Below are 26,243 nucleotides of genomic sequence, written 5' to 3'. Positions count from 1 at the left end.
TTCGATACAGGAATATATTAGTGACAAAGAAGGAGATCTCACTGTGGTGCCATCTGGACTGGTTATTTATCAAATACATCATTTCCTTAGTGCAAGCCCAGATGATATTGTGATGGAAAACAACCAAGAGATAGGACTCATAGAAATTAAGAATGTGCTATACAATAAACCTTTCAGCATGACAACTTCAGCTAAACTTTCTGATCTTAAGGATTTCTGTTAAGAACTGGAAGACGGTGAACTACACTTGGAAAAAAACCACACACAAGTTTTGCTACCAGTGCCAGGATATTGTAAACATTACTGATCACCCATGGATTGACCTCATTGTTAGAACCGAGAATCCGTACCAGATTTACATTGAGAAGTTGACTGCGTTCTTTATGAAAGCCATTCTCCCGGAATTAGTATGTCCAAGGCATAATCTTAGTCCTGACATTCGAGAACCTGGTAAAATTGTATGTATATATAATCGTTTACAAATGAAATACTGAGTTATTATTATATCAGTTCATGATTTGTAATGTATAAATAAGAAACCTTGTTGCGAGCACGAGAACACAATTTGTGACAGGAGGGGTGCGTCAAACATGAAAATTACAAGTAATTCGTTTAAAAAGTAAGAACTGATCTTGTATCCAGAACATTTATTAGCATGAATCGAAAGCTAGGATTTTAAGTGATGATCCAATGATAATAGGAATCAATGAAGTTTTGTCAAAAACCAGTAGATATGCTCCAACCACTGCAGAGCTGCACATATATGGATATGACATGTTTATAAATAACGCAGAAAATGATGAAGGGATAAGAGGAACAGCGCTTTATATAAAATCAGAATTAAAGGCAATAGATGTTACCAACAGTTTTCAAAGAACAAATATGGGTTTCTATGAACCTCAGCAGAGGGAATAAACTGCTCATTGGTTGTGTTTACAGGAGCCTAAGTTGTATTGAAAGGAACAATAGGAAATATTTTAATTAATAACAGAAGCAGGTGAAACAAACTACTCACATCTATTAATTAAGGGAGATTTCAACTTCAAAAACATTAATTGGAACTTGAACGCAACTGATTACAAAAACAAGAATGAATACGAAATTGTGGAGATAGTCCGTGATGATTATTTATTTCAACATGTTCATGAGCCATCAAGGATAAGAGTGAATCAGTGTGCTGGACCTAATATTTACAAATGAAGAAAATATGGTGGAAAAATTAAATGTTACCGGCAAAAGTGATCACGGATGTGTTTAATTCAATTATGTGTGAACCAGTGATAAACAAAATCACACGAATAAGAAAATGCTGTATAATCGAGGGAATTATGAAAAAATCAGAGAAGAACTCAAAATAAACTGGGACTTATTATTAAACGGAGATCTAGATGAAAATTATAATAGATTTGTAGAGAAAATATTGAATGCAACAAACAATCATATACCAGTGAGGAAATCAACTAAGAAGCAGTACAAACAACCACTATATGGAAGTATTTTGAAAGCAATACAAAGAAAGCATAGAGGTTGGAAAAGATTCAAGGAAACAAAGGATGAAAACAAGTACAGAAAATATGCCAAAGTAGTAAGAAATAAAGTGAAAAATTTGGTTAGAAATGCAAAGAAGAGGGTTGAATAAAATATTGCGGAGGAATTGAAAATAAATCCGAAGAAATTTTGGAGGTATGCAAATTCGAAAACCAAAACTAGGACGGGGAAAGCAGAACTGCATGTGAAAGATAATGGTGTGGTAAAACATGTTACAAGAAGCGATGAAGAAAAAGCAGAGGCGTTAGTGGACTTTTTTTCAAGACAACATACACCCAAGGTTGCTAACAGACATTGAAAAATTCTGTAACAGAACCACTGAAATTTATTTTTAAACAATTCCTAAGTCAAGCAAAGGTTCCCAAGGTTTGGAAAGAAGTAAGGATCACTGCTATCGTTAAGAAGGGGGACAAACAATATGCTTGTAACTATAGACATGTGAGCCTGACCAGTGTGGTATGCAAGATGATGGAAAAGATAATTAGGTCAAGAATGATGTTACATACATTGAATAACTATCTATTGAGTCCACAGCAATACGGTTTTGTTAATGGCAGATCGACAGTCTTCAACTCTTGAAAGTTGTCGATCAATGGACAGAAATAATGGATGAAGGGGTAGTGTAGACGTGGTCTACATGGATTTCATGAAGGCATTCGATACGGTGCCTCATAGAAGACTCTTAGGGAAACTGGAAACATATGGGATATCGGAACAGATTACAGAATGGATACGGACATTTTCAACAGAAAAGGAACAGCAGGTGCCTGTAAATGGACAAACATCCAAATGGAAATCAGTGACAAGAGGCATACCACAGGGTAGCGTACTCAGTCCAACATTATTTGTTTCGTACATAAATGACCTTCCAGATTTAGTGGATTCAATTGCTTTAATGTTTGCGGATGACACAAAGCTGTACAGTGACTCCAGGAAAAACGTTGATATGCAGAAAGATATGGATAATCTCCAAAAATGGTCGGATACATGGCTGCTTAAGTTCCATCCTAATAAGTGTCACAACATGAGGATAGGAAATAATTCAACAGCTCCAAATCTTCAGTTGTATAAGGAATCAGATGGAATAAGAAGGGAGACTTGTTTGAAATTAGAAGAGGAAGAAAAGGATTTGGAAGTCATTGTGGAGCAACGAAGTTGTTACCAGGGATGAAAGATACTGCATACGAAGAAAGAATGAAGAAGCTGAAGTTGCCATCATCGGGGAGTCATGATCGAGGGCTTGAAGATTGTACGAGCGTTCGAAGACAAACAAGGTTCTGCTGGTCTGGTTAAAGTACATTGTAAATAAAGAACAAGAGGGAATTCATACTGTTTGGGAAAGGCAAGATCAAAACTGGACATTAGAAAATACTCTTTTTTCCACAAAGGGTTGTAAATGCTTGGAACTCGTTACCAGAAGAAGTTGTACAGTCACCAGCGCTCAACACCTTTGAAAACAGGCTTGATAAACACTGGCAACACAAAGGCAGGATCTACATCACCAACACAAACAATAATAACACCATACGATCTGGAAACGACAATAGAAATACAAAATGTACACTTATGTACATTAGGTATTTGGAAACAGAGGCATGAAGGCCTGCGTTTAGTATCAACTTAGTAAGACTAAGAAAGATAACAAACCAAATGAGCGATACAGTTCATCTGGGCCTCTTGTTTTGTTTGAATATGTTTTGTTTGAAGATTTGAACAAGTAATATATAAGTTTTCTTTTTCTGTAATTGTAGTATGATGTCGAGAAATCTGGCAAACAATCCAAAGTGAAACGTTCCAGAAAGGGGAGAAAGTGTAATTCCACATCCAGTGACATTGAGGAAGATAGGACAGATATACATAGCACATTACCCAGCACATCCAGGATAGCAACCTAAGACTAAGCACAGATACATCGTATATCTGTCTGTTGCAACCTAATAGGGATAAATGAAGTTTTAAAAATAAGTACGCAAGGTATTTCTGGGAAAAGTGAGATATCCAAAATTGTTTTTAGATTTAAATGAAAAAGGAAAATATGGTGAAAACTTGAAATTTTTGACGTAGTGACTATGTTCATGTGTTACCAAAATTATTTACACTTTTGGTAAAAAATTGTCAGAAATCAAAATGATGTACGTAATTATGTACATAGAAATAAAGTCATACAGTTCATCGTTTCTGATATCAATGTCATTGTAATTTCATTGTTTAGATCCAGAGATCAAAGGACAAACTTTGTGGTTTGGAGAATATTAAACCAGTGGATACTTGACGAAGGATCAGACACTATTCATTTGTATTCTGGAACAGGCGCTTGTGAGTTGAAAAGACGGTGCAGACAATGCTGTTTATGAGGCTCAGTATGAAAATGATGATGAATCCTTTGAGGTGGACCACCTAATCGAAGACTACAAGGCATCACAAGTGAAATTTATTGATATATAAAGGTATATATACCCGGTATCTAAAATATCAATCATAAAATAGCAAAAACAATTGGGGTGATAAACTTAAAACTGTACAAATGGTTGATTACATTTCATAAGTGAACAATACTGGTCCTCTGGGTCTTTACATTTATGATAATTGTAATTTTGAGTTCAACTTGTAAGTAAGAATACTTATCAGTTTTCAGTTTCTTACACATAAATTGTATTAACTTTGCTCTATTTGGGCCTCCATACTTACTGAAAAGTAGTCCTGCAATAGCTGCTCACTTGAACTTAAAATTCTGGAAACTGGATTTCAATTGTGTTTTTATGAAAATACTTTGGTACATTAATGGCTATTAAAGGTTTGTGTGTTGTTTATTAAACCTTTATTATTTTTTTTTATTTAATCTAGATCTCAGTGTGCAATACTTTGGCTGAACAGAACATTAGGTACAGTAATTCTTTGTGGAGACATTTTGGACATTTATGGATTGCCTTTTATAATTCTTTGTGGAGACATTTTGGACATTTATGGATTGCCTTTTATAATTCTTTGTGGAGACATTTATGGATTGCCTTTTATAATTCTTTGTGGAGACATTTATGGATTGCCTTTTATAATTCTTTGTGGAGACATTTATGGATTGCCTTTTATGATTCTTTGTGGAGACATTTATGGATTGCCTTTTATGATTCTTTGTGGAGACATTTATGGATTGCCTTTTATAATTCTTTGTGGAGACATTTATGGATTGCCTTTTATAATTCTTTGTGGAGACATTTATGGATTGCCTTTTATAATTCTTTGTGGAGACATTTATGGATTGCCTTTTATAATTCTTTGTGGAGACATTTATGGATTGCCTTTTATGATTCTTTGTGGAGACATTTATGGATTGCCTTTTATAATTCTTTGTGGAGACATTTATGGATTGCCTTTTATAATTCTTTGTGGAGACATTTATGGATTGCCTTATATAATTCTTTGTGGAGACATTTATGGATTGCCTTTTATGATTCTTTGTGGAGACATTTATGGATTGCCTTATATAATTCTTTGTGGAGACATTTATGGATTGCCTTTTATAATTCTTTGCACCAAACTGGAGAATTAGTTGGTGTGTTGCACCTTAACTTGATCCTCCATGTTGTATAAATGTGTCGGGATTATTTCTATTTTACTCCCATTTATTTCTGTATTTTTAGTTTAAACAGTCTTTTATTCATATACAATGTATTGGTTATTGATATACAAACGTACATGCAACACATAAGCATATTTCGAAAGTTCTGTAATTTTCAAAGTCCAGACATTAAATTGAGAAGTAGAAGACAATTATAATATATATTTATCTATTTCTGGTCAATTCAACACTCATGCAAAACAAATGCTTCGCGATTCTAGAAAAATCATAGAAACTATTCTTTCATTTTAACGTCCGTATAAAAATTAGAACCATAGCAATTACCGAAGAGCGTGAAGCTTTGTACAATGAGACCAAGTTGTTTCTATTGTAAAAGCGTTTTTTCTTTCAAACAGAATTATTATTAACTAGAAATGAACATCTCTGAAGAGGTTTGAACTAAAGTGAAATTGTCTTTGGCCAGGTATTGCATTAATATATTTGAGCAATTGTGCTGAAGTTTGCTTTCTATTCTTATGAATTACGAGCACATTTATAGATTGTCCTTGATTATTTGGCCGTTACTTGCTAGTTGATTCTCGTTTTAATTATATTTCTCAAGGTTTCAGGTTCAACGTTTCGTCCATTGTCAAGGTTTCGCTGTCGCGTGAATCACAATTTTCTTTTATTTTCTTGATTTCAAATCATGTGATGTACATAAATACTTGAGTAGCATCATCATTGATATTTCCAGTTACCGTATTTTGCATTGAACCCTACTTCCGTTAGAATGTCACATGCACCAATTTCGATTAGGCTTCCTCTTGCTAGGTGTTCACAGAACCGCTGTCTCTAGATCTGCTTCAAGAACAATTTGTTCATTCCCGTCTCGGAGTTGCCAGAACATTTGCCAACAGGAAATATTTTCCTTACTGTATAGACCGACACAATGTCCGAAAAGCTTACGTCGGGTCAAACATCCAGACCTGTTTCGTCCTCTTGAACTGTAATAATCTATCTCTTCTGTCATTTTCATCTTCCAAACGAAACTCCTCAACTCTGTCATCGGAACACCGAGGGGTGGCTATGTACATAAAACAGAAAATAAATGTATTAATGCCTAGAATTGATGTTTTAATGAGATTTTCTGTGGATTGAACAGCGCTTCATGTTGAATTTGCCTCTGTTCAGTTGGCATTCATATTGGCTACGGCTATGAATGCCAACTGAAAGACGTCCAATGCTTATATTTACATTTGGTTACAATTTTATGATGAAATCCCAAGGAATTTTGCATCAGTAATGAAATAATCATTCGTTATCTTCATGAATGGAACATTCTTTTAAACAGCCATTTTCCATGATCGCTGGCACGACAATCATAGTGACGACATAATAAGCGATTGCAGGTCATAGTCTATGACTGCCAACTGCGCTTCGTAAAGTTACATAGTGGGACTGCAGTGAAAATGTAAATATCGTTATATAAAGTGTCTTTCTTGTGTTTAAACATGTATTGTCGTATCTCGATATCCCAAAGGTTACTATCACTTATTTCTACTATGTGCTATGTCAGAGAAAAATGAAGGCATTTCCGAAGAAAAAAAAACATCTGACCGGGCCAATCGAAGGCTTACGGAGACTTTCTCTTAAGATTGACAGAGAACGACGCCCAACTTCAATGACCCACAGTCGATTCTATTGATGTACATCAAAGGACCAAACTATGTTTCTCATCTGTTGTCGCACACAGAGCCGTCCGATTTGCTATGACTTAATATTCCATGGGTGTATTAAACGACAGTATAGTGGTAACCTTTGGAGTACCGAAGACGGACTGTGTATCCTTTTTAGAAACATATTACAATTTTAAGTCGTAATATGTTTTCTACAATGGCTTATTGGGTCAATATTTGTAAAATGTAAATAGTACATATATATGTTTGGAATTTTTCTTTGATTCTTACAATATCCATATTAGACACCATTCCCGGTCCCCACGGTCAAGCAAGCTATCGCGATACTAGTTTACTAAACGTACTTTTATTATTAGGCTTTTTTCCTAATATATTAGGGGAAAACTAATAATATATGCTTGTTAAGCGGACTACCGCGATACCGTGATGCACACGAGATACAAAGGGAAGTAACTCTGATATATCAGACTATTCGTACTGTTGTCGGTTGTACGTAAGCAGAGCTTGTAAGACCGCTCTAGACGAGATTTCTAATGAGTTCATTGGTTCGTTATTGCCATACAAACCTTCGTTCCTTGATCTGATGTCTCGCAGATTTTGAGACGTTGGCATGACCTTTGCCCTTTTGTTTTTCTTGGCTTTACAGCAGAAGATCATGATAGCAAAGGAGATGACGGCGATGATAACCCCGATGGCAACGAAGAAGACGATGAGAACGAGTCCTGCCCATGTTTCGCTGGCCATTACTATCAGCTTTCTGTAGACGAATATCTACCTTAAACAACATACTGTCTGCTTAGATTTGGTGAAGCAAAATGGCTAGTGTATATCACAGCTTATGAATCATAAAACAACAAATATTAATAAATGATCTATTTGCAGTTTTTCATTACATGGCTATATTTTCATACTATATTTCTTATCAACCCCGAACGATATTCCAGATCATTTTATATCCACCCCTGGACTAGGTCATAGTAAAACTGGAGGTTCTGTGTGCGACAACAGATAAAACAGGTAGATTGATCCTTTGATATACATAAACAATCTAATAACGGTACACTGCAAGGTTTGCGGTGAGGGGTTGTCCTCTATAATTTTGTAAACTCCGAGGATCTGTAAATGGAAAGTGTTTTATTTCTAAACTGTGTTCAGTTTTACTACGGAATAGGCCTATTCCAGAGGTGCATATGACGACAGTATTAGTAACCCCTGGAGTATCGAGGATTTCTTATTTGCTAAACGCAAATATACCGCAGTTTCCCAAAACACGTAAAACATGGATACATGTGACGTATTTTTGATAATCACGAACAAAGATTTTTTATTATGCTATTTACAACCAAAAGTCACCAACATTTTGAGAATAACAATACTTGCTATGCATAGGATTTTAATTGTAAATAAGCGTTGAACATGATTTTGGCAGTACCGCAAAAATCATTGCAATTACATCTACAGAGCAATGTAATAAGTACATATGGTCAGACCATGAAGTCAATGTGTTGTACGAATTCAACCCATATTTTTACAGTATTATCTTGACGAAACTTATTCTTTCAGTTAAATTCTTATAATTTTTTATCAATTCACCCAACAGTTTTTATTCCAATAAATCTTGCATATTTTCTATTCTATAGTGTAGTCTATCTGTCTACTGCCTTTTAAAACACATCTTTTGAAACATTGCTACAGTATATCTTTATTAGCCTGTCCCGAAGTAGATAGTATTTCCATGAATAACATGAATAAGAAAATGAAAACCGTTCGTTAGTATTAGAGGATTACACACGTACAGTCCGAAACACATGGTAAGGTCAACGGTATTCAACAATCACATGGAAACAATACTCACTCTTTATTGAATTTATTCCAAATTTGCACCGAACCCCTGGTTTAACCTGGAAGGGAAATCGAGAACCCTAAAATTGCAGGTCACGGTGATCAGCAAGGCGAATAAAACACACCCTATGTATTAATATATAGTCAGCAAGTACTTTATTAAGTTCTTTTTTAAAGTCCTCAGAGATCAGGATATAATTAGCTTTGTTCAGTTCACTCAGCTATAATCCGTTCTTTAATGGCTACTTTTGGATTAATGCGGATTACCATATTAAATTTGACCACTGGTGATCAAACGTAATATATATATTGTGAAAACTCTAAAAGAAAGAACAAAGCGACATTACTTTCAAATCCAAGTGAGGGGAGGCTCAGGGTTCCAATTGCAAGTGTTCAGTGTCTTTGTTGCTCCGTAAATTATTTGATCGGGTGGAGTGCGGTATCCTTGGCAGTAGGCTTCACTAAGCGGCCAAGTTTCACGTAATAATAAGAGAACGAAAACAAAAATATACCAATCTCTCATACACAAAATAAATAGGAAAGGGTTTAGCTGTTACTTATAAATTCTTCGTCCCATAACGAGAAAAAATACCAGTAAACGAGCAAGATTGCAAGTTCCGCTTCACTTCGGGGCAAGGATGCTGTTCAAGTGCGAAAATCTCAAACTCAGTGACATATCTGATTTACCCGGACAGTTTGTAAAGCACCCTAAAGCAATTAAAATACTCAAATAAAACATTGAGGGCGGAATTCTATTTGAAATTATTATCTTCGTCAAAAATTATGACCAAATCTGAAAGTAATTGCTCGATAGGCCTATTATATTACAGTTGAAACCGTTGACATGTTCTCGAAATGTTTACTTCATTTTATACTATATTCAATGATTTCTGACTTCTAGAGCAAAAGTTATTGATGAATGTTAAACACTGTAGAAATTTATCTGTACTGCAGCGAAAACCAACTATGACAGTTTGACAAGCGTTATGGTGTACATTTAATTTTACACTTCTCTGGGATACTTCATGTCTTGGCTTATAGTGTCCTACATCCTCGAAAATCCAGGGGTTACTATAACTGACGTTATATCCACCCCTGACCTATCTCATAGTAAAACTGGAGGCAATATAACAGAACATGTAATTAAGTCTTTTGATCTACATCAACAGAGCTATATAACGTAGCACTGGTTGACTGTGTGGCTTTGAAGTTGGGCGTCGCTCTCTCTGTATTCATCAGAGAGTATTTGCAGATCTGTGACTGGTTCAGATGCTTTCTCATGTGTTGCCTCCAGTTTTATTATGATATAGTCCAGGGTTGGATATAACATCAGTTACAGTGTTTACAGTGTGTGTGTCGAGGGGTGTGGGGGGGGGGGGGGGGGGGGGGGGGGGGGGGGGGTACGGGACACAACGTCAGTTATAGTAACCTCTGGTGTATCGAGGATGAGTGCCCCAAAACTTACTAGAGTTATATCTCTTCATTTGAAATCGGATGTTTGTACCTTGTACCACTGTGTAATTTTGTAGGGAGAATACCTATATTGACAGTGCCTCCTGTCTAATTCCTTAAGCTATTTGTCACATTGTTTAAATATGGAATTTGTATATTGTCTCATTTATAGTCTGTTAGGTATATATACATACCATCATCTTAGCATTGAGAGGGTGTAGCCTTATTCAAACTACATCTATATTTAATTCACATACCCAGGTAACCATTTGAAGAAAATAGAAGTCGTCTTCATTCATATAATCGAAGACATTGTACTGATAAAATTGTCGTTCTTGCTAGAAAATGGGTTAAAGTACAATGTATAATGTATTCCAACAATATTAGAAGGTTTAGCATGACAAAAAACTTTTGACACTTGTCAGAAAAATGATTTCCAATACTAAACCAGCTGACAGGTAGTAAGTATAATGGTGAAGTGACTTGTATATGTACACTGATGACATTTGATATTGCTAATTACTGCCGTTCTATTATAAGATTGCACGATTGTGCTACAGTACTAGTGTATCAACTCACTGTAGTAGATTATATCGCTACATGGTACAGGTGAAGTAAGAGTCAAATTAGTTTTATTGTAAATGCAAAATGGCACAATACAGGTTGTCGGAAATTCAGCCCAGCATTTGGCATATTGTTGCAGCACGAAAACTACTTCTGTATACATGTAGTTGTAAAATTTTGTAGGAGTAAAATTTCGTGGTTTACGGCTTGGAACTTTTTGGCGCGAATCTATTTTCACAAATTATATTATAGCCTTTGAAATCGTCATTAACAGGACAAGCTCTGATATGGAAAACCATTATTTTGATCAATTTTGCGAGATATTAATTTTCTCGAATTTGGATGAATCTGCGAATTTAGCGAAATTAACAACAATACAGTAATATCAGAATACCGCTAAAATAAGTTCACAAATAAGATTTAGCCGTATTTCCTGTGGCCCTCATAATATAGTTTGGCTCTCTCCATGGTGGATGCTGTATATCTAGGAAAGATCAACAGAAAGCTCTGATGCAATAACAACTCATAATTAATAATAACAACTCATAATTTTCAATAGTATCTTATTTTTATATCATTTAATTTTTTTGAAGTACTTGCACAATATTGAGTAAACACCACATTTGTGTTATAAATATTCATAAAACCATTAGTTTACCCACGATCATATTAAAAACAGATGATTGAAAACAGACATAATAGATGTCAGAGTTACAAATATGATGAAATCAGTTTATTGATGGTAGCCTATAGCTGCATTTAAACCTCCATTCCATTTATCCTCAAAACTCCATTAAAGCAAAAGGAGATATTCTCAGAAAATTTAAAACCAGAATTATTTTTGTATTAGCTGTGTTTGAGAACATCAATCTTAGATCCACAACTCTTTGGCAACGTTCAGTCACTATCTGAGCTAGAACTTCTGTGTCGGCGGCGTCTACTACGACTCCGACTACGCGAGCTACTGGAGTGTCTTCTACGACGACTGTGACTCCTACTCCGACTCCGCGATGATCCCGACCCGCTCCTACTGCGTCTGTAAACGTAAATGTACAATGAGAGAGAGAGCATTTTGTCAGTAACTCACTATCACTAAACCGACTGGAGATTTAAATTTGGTTATAGCTTGATAACAACGAATCACACTACATGTCAGTCAGAATGTTAACAACAGCATTCATCAGTTTCTCATTCAATGATCATTATGTAAACATGCATTACCTCCTTCGTCTATCCCTTGAAGGACTCCTTCTCCGTCTTGGGGGAGAACGTCTCCTGCAAAGGGAAAATCGTAAATTAAGAAATAATCAAGTTCATTAGACACTGAGCAAGCCCAAATATTGTAACCCTGTCTTATCATTAAAGTATTGATCATCTATAATCTTTCAATAAATAAAATGCCATAAAACTTTGCGAAAACATTTACCAATGAGAAGTTTTATTAAAGTTTAATAAAAATCAAAGAACAAATATAAAATTAATTTGTTTAAATCTAAATAAAAAAATACAAATCTTCTCTTTCTACACAATTCTTTAACAACTGACCTTGACCTAGATCGACTGTGGCGTCGTGGAGAGATACTACGTCTCCTTGGTGATCGTCGCCTGGATGACCTTGACCTGGATCGTCGCCTACGGACAGGTGATCTCCTCCTGGGCGACACTGACCTTCGCCTTGGCGACCTAGAACGACGTGATCTAGATCGTCTTCTAGGTGATGGGGAGCGCCTTCTTGATCTCGACCTTCTAGGTGACTTTGATCTTCTGGGCGACCTTGATCGTTTGGGTGACCTTGATCGTCTTTGTGACCTTGATCTCCTGCGTGGACTCCGTGACCTTCTCCTAGGTGGCACTGGTGAATATCTTGCCGGAGATATCCTTCGTCGTTGTGGAGAGCGAGAGTAACTTCTGCGTCTGGAGCGAATAGGAGATTTTGATCTGCTTTTCCCACGTGAACGTCTCGGTGACTTTGAATGACTTCTCCTCCTTGACTGAACAGGTGACTTGGACATGCGCCTTCTTGATCGTACTGGTGATTTGGAATGATTTTTTCCTCGAGATCTTGAACGACTTTTCCTACGGGATCTCTGAGGAGATTTACTTCGGTTTCTGCTGCCTGATCTATTGGATGGTCTCCTGTCTGGAGAGGATTTCTTTTTTGGTGAAGCTTCTGAGGATTTACTCCTTGATCGAGTCTTATTATCTGCAGAAGTAAATTTGGACTTGGGACCACCTATCCCTGCAGTAAAATATTTCAACCTTTCTTCTAGACTCTTTTGGGGTGCATTTTCTTGGGAATCTTTTTTCTCTGAACTTTTCGAGGCTTTATCTTTGATATTGTCTGCATTATCAGAGGGGAAAGGTATATTGCCAGGACTTAGCATGTTGAGATCCAGTGAGCGGCCTCCTTGTAGAGGAACACTCTCTATATTGGTGACTGGGGGGATTAGACTTCCCCTATTTTGGTCTGATTTTGCAGGAGATTTGGAAATAGACTTAGAAACAGAAGAAGAAAAATCCTCAAACTGCTTAGGAGGATCTCGTGATGCAGTCTGTCCATTATCCTTTGGCTTCTCATCTCCATAGAGATAGCTGCTAGTTGGAGACTGTGACCTTGACCTGTCTGATGAATATGAAGATGACCTCGAACGTGGAGATGATGACCTTGGAGGTGAAGGTTGTTTGAGCCCAGGAAGCGGTACAGCTGTTCTCTCCTGTGTAACTACAGGGGCATGGACATCCCACCTATTTTTCTTCCTGCAAACAGATATCAAAACATTACAGAAAGATATTTACAAATCCAAAATGATGTACACTTATACATATATCAATAAACCATATGTAAAAAATCATTAAAGTCTAAGCTCAAAGTTTTTAATCCATTTGGGTGCATTTCTTTACTGTTCTTTAATCTTCACCTGTGTTCCTCTCACAATTTTGTTTCATATGGTGGAAGATTTTGAATATGTTCTGGAATAAATGTGCAGGTCTGTTATACTTGTTACCCATGCATTTTCTTCTCTGTTTTCTGTCAATTTTTGTCGTGTGGACCTAATGTTGTACATAACATGCAGAGATGTAAAATTTGTCTTGACGGAAGAAATAAAGTGTATTTAGTTGTGTATTTACCTGGCCATTTCTGAGGCCGCCTCGGCTACCTGTCCCATCGGTGGCAGTGGAGGTGTCCTCATTCTCACCGACGTCCGACTCACTTCCTCTGGTTGCTGCAAACACAAGTACAACATGTTTATAAGACATATTCATGTCTCTTCTACATATTTTAGTGAAAATGGATATAGAAATCATAAAACACAGCTAGCTGCATGATATGTAGTACTTTGCGTATAGCTGAACATTAATTTTAAGGTTACTGCTACACAAGTCATCATAAAAGAGTTCACAAAAATATTCCAATTCTGTATAACCAGAATGCCCCCACCTTTATATGAAATCAGTACTGGAATGGGAACGTGATGCAATGGAATGTGACAAATATCGGTATCACTAAATGCCTACCTCTACCTGGGGGGTGGGGTACTTTCTGCCTTTCCACATATCAAGGAGATAAAATCTATATACTGAATTTACCTTATTCATTGTTCTAGGAATCTCCTCACACTCTGGTACCTCAGGATCTGGTGGCGGCTGCCACTTAATGCGCTCCTGTAATCATACAATACATGATTTAATGTTTATGTAATCTTGCAGTAACATCCCTTTTAATATCCATTCCCAACAACAACTACATTTTTCCTGGAAGACATGTTTTATTTTTATTGTTTTAGATTTTCAAACAACAACAAATTGTTAATATCCAATATATCACAATTTCAATATTTTAATTAAGATTGTGTTCTGAAAGTGGACATTTATGTCAAATTTTCTTTCAACAAATCAACACAAGTTCTGTATGTACCCAATTTTGATGCTTCGTTACTTCCCTTCATTCCACATCAGAACAATAAGGACTTATTAGATAATGGGGACAACTCACCTCGACTTTTCTCACGGTGCGTCTCTGTTCCTCCTCAGATTTCACTGATGTATCAGAATCTTCAGTAGAATCCTCTGAAGCATTATAGGAGCTTTCTGATCTAGAATCTGACGAATGCATGGACTTTGACTTAGATTCTTTCCGTACAGGACTAGCTCTAATCGGATCTTCCTGTTCAGCCAAATCGTATTGGATTTTACTAGCTGGGACAGGTTCACGTCTGTAGCTATCATCGTCTGTCCTACCAAGGTGGATAGATCGTTGTTCTGCTATACCACCATGATGTCCTGTCCTAATACTCTCCGACTCGGAACAACCTTTCCTGTCATTATCCAGGTGAACGGATCTCATTTCCCGTGATGGATCCGACCCACTCGATCTCCGAGTCTTTGTCATGGGTATGTTTGGACTAGGAGAGCGATCACTGTTGTCACTGCTGTCCGATTGTTTGTGACGATTAGGAAGTTTGACAGGAGAATCACTCGACAAACGATTTCGGTTTAGCTGGCTGTCATTGGGGCTGGCACCGGACTTCTGTGGACTTTTTTCTTTCATGTCAGGTGCTCCAAGGACATCCCTACAACATACACATTTAGATTAATTACATGTCAAATGTATTCCTCTAGTAATTATATATAGGAAAGGAACATCTAGAAGCATTTAGGTAAGAATCTAACATACTGATATCCTTAATTGCCTAACTGAACTAAATTAAGATTAAGATTGCTCATCTGTCAATATGAATTAGGTTAGGTCACCTTTAGCGAGCACCCAAGTGACCCCAGAAACCTAACCTAAATGGAACCTTGCAATATCTGTATCTCATGTGCGAGGCAAGTATCATTAGAAACTTTTATCTTAGCCAAATTTACAGAGAGGGAAAAAAAAAAAGAATATTCACTAATTTCACTTGAATGTCATACATGCTGTAATAAAAAGTAACAACCTTCTTTCAATCAATTTCTAACTTCTTTTCCAAAATAGTAACGGTTTCCAAAGTGATATCAGTGTAAGCAGAGGTTAGAGTAAAGCCGTGCAAATAATGACAAATATAGCTCATTAACATTTCATTTATATTGTTTCAGCTATTATGAATATTCTGGAAAAAAAGATTCCTGATGCAAAAATTTGAGCGTCATACTTTGTTGTGAGTGGTCGATCCTGAGGTTTGTTTTTCCATGGCTTCTGTCCTTTTTTCCAGTGTGTAGGAGGGGGACTTTCAGACTTCATCTTCATTATCCTGGTGACAGATTTGTTATTAGAGCTAGTAGTTCTAAGAGCATTCAGTGTGTTATCAAAAACAAAGGGACAGCATGTCTCATTTCGATCATGACATCTAGCTTTGACAGAAATGTAAAACTGTCACCTTCTATTCACCGAAGTATCTAGTCTTACATGACATAAGATCTTTTTTCAAAGTTGATCTTAAGGTGAATAGTTGGGCAATGAATCCAGCCTAAATGCCTTTGTTGGCCTTCCAAAGGTCCTTATATAAACGACGGTCAAATTCTGCTTACATTGTCCAGTTTTGATCATTGAAATTATGGAAAAGCCTCTTGTAAATTTAGCACAGTTCTAAAAATAAATTCTGAAAGCGAGGCTGCATGGGAATATTAACACAGACATAGCCAGCTGGGAGAACCTTTTAGGATTCATATAGTATAAATTTAATTTCTTTAAATGCATGCAATTTTGATGGAAAGTTATATTTTTCTGTTTCATAAGAAATTATTCTGGTTATAACTACATTTTTACCACTTGAAGCTTCTTTGCCCGACTATTCACTTTGAAATTGTGATTTTCTTTGATGGATTCTCTGGAAGAAATGAGTGTGCATTGCCAGTTTCTAATATTAATATGCCATACAGGCCATATTGTTCTGTCCACTTCATTCACAGGTATTTAAGCTGAAGTTCACAGAAATTAACTTCAGCATGAAAATAGAGAAATGAATCGCCTACAAATAAAAGCAACTATACTATACAGTAATTGTCCAATCCATAAAGATTAATTTCCACCTACCTAATCCCTGGAAGCACTCGTGGACGTCTTTCATCATCTCTTCTTCCTCGTCTTCCACTATCACGATAACGACCTCGTGACCTTGACCTGCTTCTACTAGAACTTGATGACCTTGACCTTTGTCTGTTTTGCCTCTTTGACCTAGAGCGTCCGTCTTCTGACTCAGAATCTGAAGATCGTCGTCTTCTACCACGTGAATCTGAAGGTCTTCGGTTGGGTGATTTAGATTTTGAACGATGGCGGTCTCTTGACACAGATCTTCTACGAGTTGGTTGTTTTGTCTTGATGTCAGGTGATCTTGATCTCCGGCGATCATGTCTCCTTCGGTCAGAACTATTCATATTGTCCGTAGTCAGTCTAAAAATTAAAGATAAAATATGAATTATGTATCCATATATTGAAGATTCATTCCGTCTATCATCCAAGTAAAATAACAGAATTTAACATAAATTTAGCTGATGAAGAATCCTTTAATCAAAACGATTCATAGTCTGTAATCAAACTCAATTTAAAGGTTTTTATTATAAATCTAATTCATCAAGTCTTCCTTTATATAAGCTTTTCCTTCTGCATCCTGAACACTTTAGGGGTTATTATCACTGTTGTAATATCCACTTCTGGACTATTATGTCAAGAAAATCTTAAGGGTCTTGTGTGTGACCAAAAGATGAAATGGCTAGAGTGGTCCTTTGATGTTATGTACACTGTGGTAGACTTTATGGTTCTGAAGATGGGTGTTATTGTCTTTGTACTCCTCAACAAAAGTCTCTGCAGGTCTGGAAATGCTTAGTTTCTTTCCCCAGAACTGCCTTCAGTTTTACAATGACAGAGTCCAGGGGTAGATATAATGGCACTGACATCAACCCCTGAAATATTGAGGATGTTCCTACTGGTGTAGGAATAAAGGTACTTCCCTTCCACAAAATGCCTTATGCTTAGTTAAAGTGTAGATGTAAAACATTATCTAAGAATAAAGGATATTTCTTCAAAACATGAAATGAAACTCTTTATTTACAATTTTCTATTTAAATCTTTCAAGCAAAACATTTGCCTTCATCTGCATTTGGTTAAGGGTACTACTCAAATGTATTAAATTTATAGTATCCAAATTTAAAGTAAATCATGGAAAATGATTTGGGCTAATAAAGATACTTTCTTCTTCTTTTCTATGTTCCTAAATAGATCACGCACCTCCTGATATCCTTGCCATCGTTATATCTCCCTTCATCTGAGTGACCATTCTCAGTCTTGCTGTCCTTGACTGACCGAGGTGAGGGTGATCGGGACATACTTTCTCCACCAGAAGCGCTAGCTTGTCTTGCCTTTCTTTGGTCATCTTCGTCATCACTACCTCTCTTTTCTTTGTGCTTCTTGGATGTTTTCTTGTGCTTTTTGTGCTTCTTGTGACTGAAATTTAAACAATCAAGATTGAACATTCATAAAAGAGGGGCATCATGAAACCAGTCTCAAATTATAGATATATAAGTAATGAAACACACAATAGCTCATGTTTGAAGACTTATTCTCTAAATAAAAACATGAAAGACTGTTTGAGACACAATTTGTAGCATAATTAAGATATTTAGTTTTGTGTATTCTGTATTTGCATATTACAGAAGAGTTATCTGCCCTTGCAGGCATGTATTGATTGTGACGCCATGTGTTTGCGAGTGTAATGTCATACTTTTCGGAGAAAACAACGTGAATTGTGTTCACAAAATAATGACATAACAATCGATACCTACCCCCAAGGGAACAAACTCTGTAATATGCAAAACGGCTAAGTAAATGTTTGAGTCAACCAACCTTTTATCTTTCTTGTGTTTTTTCCTTTCATTATCGTCCTCCTCCTCTTCACTTCTGTTAATACAAACATTGGTTTTTATGTTTTCAAATAGTCTCGTATCAAAAGTACATGACATACTATCTATCATAAAACAGTCATAAGATAGCATTTCAGCATTCCTTCAGGAAGAACAAAAATCTATCTTATAAAATCAATGCAATCATAAAACAACTCATCTATGAGGTTGCTTCAGAATGTGCAAACACTCTCCGCTTTTATATAAAATTTTACTCAGGGGTTAGGCAGCACACGATGTGAGTCGATGTATTTGGATAACAATTACATTCCCCTATCTTATGTTGTGACATGAAAATTCTACAAGAATAGTCTGAATGTGTATTGAATGACACAGCAAACTCTCACCTGTCCTCATTTCCTTGTCTGAAGCGTTCCCTAAGGGGCTGTCTGTCACGACTACGACCTTGTGACCTTTCCTCGTTTCTATCCCCCCTACCTCTAGCAGCTTCCCGGCCCCATCGAGGATTACCACCATCACCTTGACCAATTTCTCTGGACTCCATGTCCCGATCACGGTCAGATAATCGTCGGTTGCCCCTCTCTCTTCTCCCCAGTGGTAATTTGTCCCCTCTCACCCAGCGGTTTCCCTGGTCTTCCTCCTGTCGATTACTGTAGTCTATAGGCTGTGGTTTCTGCATGGCTTGTCGCCAGTGGGGCGGGGTTTCACTACGACTCCGGCTTCTGTATCTCTGTGTTAACATACCAATGATAACCAAACTTGTAGTCCAAGTACATACAATGAGTTCAATGTTAGACCTACCTTTTCAGTAAAATTCAACAATATATTTATTCACCTGCAAATAACTACCTCGGTACTCATTATTACAAGTACCTCACTGTATTACCAAATTAAGATTCTACGGAGATAACTTTGTCAATTTTCTTTGGAGACTTACCACCGTACCACGCCCCTTGATTCTACGACCACTTCGTGTCACTTTAACCTGAGAACTGTATGGGATCCTGTCAATAGGTCGACGTTGACCGTAGCCAGGAGGAGATTTGCCTTTGCTGTAAATAAACATTTTCACTATTACTTCTGTAATATCAAAGGTCCTAAATGAAAAGTGATTTGATGTTCCAAGAAAACTCTACATTGTAAGATGTTCAAAACTGCATGAAATTCAGAATTCAGGAGATATACCAAAACATTTTGATTAAATTTCAACATGGGATTTTTTTTTATATTCACAGATACGAGGAATATCTAGGAGAAACCCAACAGAACATTTTAAAAGGTTCAATACATCTACAGTGTCCTAGAAATTTGATGTTACAGGATTAACATGGTGTATTGTGATAAGTCATTTTACGATTCTGACAGTCAGAATTAGCATAATCATGATTTCTCCTGCTGTCTATGGATTCTCGCTTTTCCTCCATCAACAAAAACTAAGACGTCTTCAAATGACCAAAGCAATGATTAGTATGTTAAGTATGATAAAAAGAAGCAACGGCCTTCAAAAGCCTGTTACAGGACAAAAATGAATATTGATTATCAAAATAGTTTTAAACTTCAGCTTCTTACTCTTCTTGATCTTTGTTGGGGTTTTCTCTCATCAGAAACTTCTGTGACGGTACGTCAGGGATTTCATCAGGCCTAATGGCAGCAAATACTGTGGTAATCTCTGGCTCCTTAGAGCTTGCCTCTTCATCTCTGTTATAGAACAAAGATTATATATCAAATTAGAACATTGCTGATACTTCTTTAATATAGGAGTGAACTATTAAACCATGAATCACTTCATTCACATGTAGTGATTTTAATAAGTTTAACATTTTTCAGTCATTTTTATATCATAATCTATTTAACACACCCTTTTTTTGAGAATGACAAATTTGATTTGATTTTAATTACTTTTCATCTCTATCTTTTTTCTTCTTCTTGTCCTTCTTTTTCCGTTTGGCATCTTTTTTCTTTTGTTTCTTTCTACGTTTACGTTTCTTGCTGTCACTGCCCGAGGCTGATTCTGAACCTGAGTCTGACTCAGATTCTGACACTTTCTTTTTCTTCTTAGCTGAGAGTTAACAAATAAAAATAAGTTATTTTTTAACTGTTATTTTGTTTATGTTTAATGTGAGTATTTAAAGCCTAATTTGTCTTAGTAGATAAAGTAATATAAATATCTCTCAATGTTTTTCTTTCCGCTGTCAATAACTGTTTCACTCAAGGAAATTTGAAACCTTTTCTTCACCAGGTAACCAGATAAGAAAATTTGAAACCTTTTCTTCACCAGGTAACCAGATAAGAATTAATGTACCTAACATTATTCATCAAAAATGATATTCTAATTCTGTAAATTTTAAATCACCTTTTGACTTCATCTGCAGGACTAATTCCCCACAATTGGCAATGCGCACCTCTTTCAGAGGTCGACTTTTTGTGTCGGTCTCTTGATTTTCTATGAGACGGACAGTTTCCTGGCCTTGAATGACTTGACCAAATACGACATGAACTCTGAAAGGACAAATTAAGCAATCATATGAAAATCATCAAGTACACTATAGACAATTATAAGCAGTTTTTTTTTTAACAAATATCTTTAAAACAGAAGAACCTCTTAAAATACCAAAAGGATTACAAAATGAACAAAAATACCTATCTTTATGTATTCTTTTGTAATCTTGAATTGGAAACTAGAAATACTAGCAACACATTAATGCCTAAATGCTTCCATATGAAACTGTGACCAGATGAGATGCATTGAAATGGGACAGTCACATAGCTATAGGTTAGACTTAGAAAGAGATCTGTATTTCCATATTACCAAGTTACCAGTATCTGTCTTTGCCGGTAGATATTGTTTGTGACTTCATGTATTTGAGAGCATAACGTCATACTTTCAGAAAATTTTGTTCACAAAATAACAATATCACAAATGGATACCCACCTGTAAGACAGCTAACTCTGTAAATACAATACCACGTATCTAACGATGGAATATCAACATCCTATCAAAAATGATTAAAGTTCCCAGACACCAACTTATCATTCCCTCAGAATCTAATTTTCAATACCAGGTATCTAACGATGGAATATCAACATCCTATCAAAATGATAAAAGTTCCCAGACACCAACTTATCATTCCCTCAGAATCTAACTTTTGTTTTTAAATAAAAACAATTCTAGCTATTTTTCCATGAATGATTCGTTTTTAAAATTGGTTGTCTACTTACCCATCTAAGTGTGGAGCTGGCCTTGTTGTTCTATTGTGGGGAATAACGTTGTAACATGAAAGAGAAAGAAACACTGTTAGGAAACATGACTTTATCTATTCTACAACAAATAACCAGTCAATACCAGGGCAGATCACTCAATAATTAAACTTTGTTTCAAATCTGTGCTTTATTACACATCATTCTATAGCATCACTAACATCTATCATTTAGACATCTCAGAAGTAACCCTAAGTAATCTACATAATTGTCGTCTAAACCATACAGCTGAACTTGGCATTTTTATCTGCTTACGAAAATCAAAGTGCCACATGTTATTACGGCTAACATAATTTTGCATTTTTATGTTTTGAAATTTGAATTTTTGGTGCTCTCTTTCTCTGAAAGATTTATGTTTTTGAAAGAAAACAAAGACATTGAAAAATGGAAGCAAACAAAATTAAGATTTAAGCAAACGAATATGATAACTAATTAACTGTTGTTGTTTCTAAATTACAAATAAAATGTTTATTGATAAACTTAGCCCAGAATAACAATATTTCAACTCCAGATTGATCAATATTTCATTTTTAAAGGGGATATACATATGGCATATTTGATAAGACTGATAGACTGGTTACAAATAATTACAGCATCTATCACGAGCAAAAAAAGTTCATATGAAGCAGCAAAGTTGAGAGGGATAAAATAGTTTCAAGTCTGCATAGACGCCTTTGTAGGAAATTTGAGGGCGAATCTTTACGGACTTGTAGTCATGGTGAGGCATGTGTGTTACCTGGTTACTTGCAGACGTCGCAGAGGTTTCTGTTCATAATGTAAAATGCGACAAAACATATCAGTGTAAAGTCAAAAATAATGTTTGTATCAACTAATATTAACACTGATACATTACATAAATCTTTGTTCCATCACTGAGCACAGCTGTACAAATTCTTGCCAGCAAACAAATGTTAACCACATTATAAATTTGTCTAATTTTTTTCCATAACAATCTGTACCATTTACCTGGCAAAACAATATCATGATCTTACATGCTATTTTTGACTAAAAACTTCATAAGTTTAGCTTGAAGCTAACAAGTCTTTGAACAATTGTGTCAGAATCACTTTCAATAACTGTGCATTTTGACAATAAAACTTATTTTGGTAGGAATGAAAATTCTGTCCAAACACAACAAATTACTATTTCTATATATACTGAGAAAACTGATCCATTTATATTTATCATTACATTTGTTTCATTTTTAGTATAATTTTTTTATAAAAAACAAAAGATGTGTATGACTGCAAGCATCTGCCATCAGCATCTCCTGCAAAAAACAGTCTCTGAAAACAAAATCCCTGTATCATTATATGGAAAATTTGTTCTGTCTAGAAAATTCATGTTGAGGGATGACCGACTATTGTCATATCTCACAAACACAAATTGTCAGAAAGATTTGTATCACCGTTATCAGTTAACTATAACTCACGTACCTAAATGGAGATTGGATTTATCTTTGTTAACCAATCAGAACATTTACATTATGCTCATTCAAGAACAATATAATTACAGACATGATTAATGATTTAGTTTTCACTTCTGAATGCTGAGGTAGAGCTCATGTACAGTATACCTAGTAACTTTAGAATTATTATTGGCATATTTTGGTAATTTAAAAGCAGTATTGGTGACCAAAGCAGAAATGTAAAACTGGTTGGAACCAATGCTGACACTAAGGTAGGAAAGAAGGAAGCTTCCTCTGTTTTTAGACTACATTTAATACTTACATAAAGAATTGAGAACTATTTGTATCCTTTCCACGATTTGCCATGCAAAGGAGAAATTCTTTCTCATTTTTTAAGATGAAATTTTCATCTGAAATAAAGAAGATATTGCCTTATTTTGATTGACAATGTAATCAAACATTAAGATCATTATTTTGGTAATCTGAAATATGTACTAGATTAGTTCAGTAATGACATTGTGTAATGCTGAGGAAAGAAACGTCATCAAAACAATCAAATTTAAGCATATTTCTCTACAGTATGCTTACAGTTTCTTCCTTGTACCTAGTGGTTATATATATATATGCCAAATATGATATTTAGTCTACAGCAAATTTGTACCCAAGATTAGCCAGTTTTCTTTCCATTGACAGTAGAAGCATCAATTAACTCTCTCTTTTGTTCTTTTTTTAGGAGAAATAACTATGTTCCATTAAAAGGAGTTTTTCATACTGATTTTTCAAAATTCAAATGAACATTCCTGTCATCATGAAAGAAGACACTCACCAGGGAACATCCCTCCATATATTGACTCGCCCCCAGTTCCATCTCCTGAAACAACACAGTATTGAAACTTAAACATTTTATTTGTTCATGCAACATAAGCGAAAAAATTTAGTTGATGTTAATTTAACGTCACCTTTTTATAAGATATATGAGGATGCAATCAATTGTATGAGATGTGAATGAAGTATTAATGTTGTCATTTAACTACACTTAATTCTTAAAACTTCACATGAAGATAAACTTGAGAAACTTGTAATACAGTTCATTGTGGATTTCTTTCAATAACACAAATAACATGGGCCTACCTTTGGTGAAATCTCCACCCTGGATCATGAAGTCTTTCACCACACGATGGAAAGGAGCCCCTTTGTAGTGGAGGGATTGTTCAGTTTTCTGGGTAACCCCCTTTTCTCCTGTGTAAGAAAATAGGAAGAAAATTATAATTTTGGAATAGATGACGAGATTGTAATTATTATTGTATGATCAAAGTACTTTTTGAATCAAAATCATCAATTGTCAATTATAACTGGTGTATGGTTTAAAGAAATCCTGTATTGAGTATTTAATTGCACTATAGCTTATCATAAATCATAATCAAATAATACATATAGATCAGTTACTTTTACTGGAAATTTGATATACATTTACTGATATTGGTTTTAAATTTGTAATGAATTAACCTGATTACAAAGACTTACCTGTGCATAGTGCACGGAAGTTTTCACATGTTTTGGGGGTCACATCCGAGAACAGCTCTACTATTATCCTTCCAACTGGAATTAAAGGTAAAGGTAAAAGAAGGATCATATAGACATATATATATAATTGGACCTTCCTCTATACAAGGTCCTATGAAGTATGGCCAAGAATGGCAAGATATTTGAAATAGAAAAATCTTACACATCTTGATAAAACAGATTGTTGAGATGAAGTGATCACTTGAACACTTATCTTAACATTAAAGATGGTACAACATATTATTAATTTTAATATTACTTATATAAATAGCAAAACTATATAATATCTATTTTTTCACCTGTCTTCTTCTTCTTCTATTTACGTGACGTCGTCAAAATATGACGATTATGTCACGGCAATGCAATGCAATAACCAATCCCGACATCACTCACCTGACTGCCCACCTATTTCTATGTCCAGAAAACATCTGGGCTTGTATCCACTGGTCACAGTCATCTTCTTCCTCTTCTACAATCAATGCAATAAAATAAAGTCTAAAGTTAGTAATATTTGGTGTGAGCTGTGATCTACTACCTTTGTGAAAACAGTTAGTAATAGCTTCAATCTATTCAGGAACTAGCAACACTGAGGTATTATATTGCCTTTATATTGTACAAATAAATAAAATCATTCTAAGTCTAATGGAACCAGCTAGTATTAGTATATTTTTTTAAGTTCATTAATCAGTTCAATTTATTTTAGAATCCATAACACTCAATAGTAGTTTATCACCTGATCATTGTGCGACAGTCGATCAAGCTACCGAAATTGTTATGATGTAGAGTGTATCCTTGGTACTATCATATAATATACTAGGCCTACATACTAGAACTGTAGGCCTATCTGATCTTGACTGGAGGAGGGGGGGGGGCAAGGCCAAGAAATATTTTCCTTGGTTCACCTCCGTGTCACCAAGATTTAATCGTAATTTTGAAGAAGGCCCTAACCATTAGATTTCTGGAACCGTTGAGTTACATTATCTCACTTACGACCGCCGATCACCCAAAGACCACCGTGCACCTGCAGAAGCACAGCATGCAGTACCGCTGGTCTAAATTTCGGAGTGAACGCCAGCTGCCTAACATAAAATCAATGGCAATGCCCAATGGTCAACAGCATTTGGGAGTTAGAGCGCACACGATATTATTATCAGTTTTTCTATTCTCAGTTAACAGGTGGATCAAACAATGACATTGAAATGGAAAATAAACTGCCTTTCACACCTTGCCGCAAACACTATCGAACCGCCGCCATTTCCCCGGAGTGAATGCAATAGTAATAGGGTAGAGCAAGCTCCATTGACAGAAAATGAAACGGAATAAAAAGAACAATTTCTGTTGGCCGCTCAAAATACAAAATTATACATAAAAGTTATTAAGTATGAAGTGAATAAATATCGTTTACGACCGAATTTTTGTTTGAAAAGATGTATATCTAAACAAGACATCACCATTTCTGCATTATGGACTCGCCCTGTGGTCAATAACTCTCGTATCCAGGATGAAAAAATGTTAT

At 35.7% G+C, this 26,243-nt stretch overlaps 2 protein-coding genes and 1 long non-coding RNA gene across 5 annotated transcripts; 1 reads left to right on the top strand and 2 right to left on the bottom strand.

Annotated features, from left to right (window-relative positions):
• The first annotated feature begins 3,257 nt into the window (after window positions 1-3,257).
• LOC138322442 (uncharacterized) lies at window positions 3,258-5,146 on the top strand. The gene is made up of 3 exons (XR_011208395.1): window positions 3,258-3,522; window positions 3,761-3,995; window positions 4,393-5,146. It is a non-coding gene; the product is annotated as an uncharacterized lncRNA (long non-coding RNA).
• A 109-nt stretch (window positions 5,147-5,255) lies between these two features.
• Window positions 5,256-9,007, bottom strand: LOC138322441 (uncharacterized). The gene is made up of 3 exons (XM_069266471.1): window positions 8,657-9,007; window positions 7,368-7,576; window positions 5,256-6,188 (listed from the first exon to the last, which is right to left on the bottom strand). The coding sequence occupies exons 2-3, from the start codon at window positions 7,543-7,545 to the stop codon at window positions 6,067-6,069; spliced, it is 300 nt and encodes a 99-aa protein (XP_069122572.1). The 5' UTR covers window positions 7,546-7,576; window positions 8,657-9,007; the 3' UTR covers window positions 5,256-6,066.
• Window positions 9,008-11,208: 2,201 nt separating this feature from the next.
• Window positions 11,209-26,214, bottom strand: LOC138321085 (peptidyl-prolyl cis-trans isomerase 1-like). 3 transcript variants are annotated; one of them, XM_069264498.1, is made up of 22 exons: window positions 26,179-26,214; window positions 25,121-25,196; window positions 24,689-24,763; window positions 24,296-24,403; window positions 23,991-24,035; window positions 23,487-23,574; window positions 21,718-21,747; window positions 20,852-20,997; window positions 20,398-20,557; window positions 20,068-20,196; window positions 19,436-19,550; window positions 18,885-19,228; window positions 18,482-18,535; window positions 17,867-18,082; window positions 16,676-17,032; window positions 15,795-15,893; window positions 14,654-15,230; window positions 14,248-14,322; window positions 13,789-13,883; window positions 12,205-13,416; window positions 11,881-11,934; window positions 11,209-11,695 (listed from the first exon to the last, which is right to left on the bottom strand). In XM_069264498.1, the coding sequence occupies exons 1-22, from the start codon at window positions 26,179-26,181 to the stop codon at window positions 11,557-11,559; spliced, it is 4,197 nt and encodes a 1,398-aa protein (XP_069120599.1). In that variant the 5' UTR covers window positions 26,182-26,214; the 3' UTR covers window positions 11,209-11,556. The 3 variants fall into 3 exon arrangements, with proteins under 3 accessions (XP_069120599.1, XP_069120600.1, XP_069120601.1); XM_069264499.1 differs by lacking the exon at window positions 26,179-26,214 and adding an exon at window positions 25,952-26,075; XM_069264500.1 differs by lacking the exons at window positions 23,991-24,035; window positions 24,296-24,403; window positions 24,689-24,763; window positions 25,121-25,196; window positions 26,179-26,214 and having other exon boundaries at window positions 22,493-23,487.
• Between the last annotated feature and the right edge of the window lie 29 nt (window positions 26,215-26,243).

This window comes from Argopecten irradians, chromosome 4 (genome assembly GCF_041381155.1).
Source record: "Argopecten irradians isolate NY chromosome 4, Ai_NY, whole genome shotgun sequence".
In the NCBI taxonomy this organism is placed as follows: Eukaryota; Metazoa; Mollusca; class Bivalvia; order Pectinida; family Pectinidae; genus Argopecten; species Argopecten irradians.
Note: the sequence above shows the minus strand (reverse complement) of the source record. Positions and strands in the feature narration are given on the sequence as shown.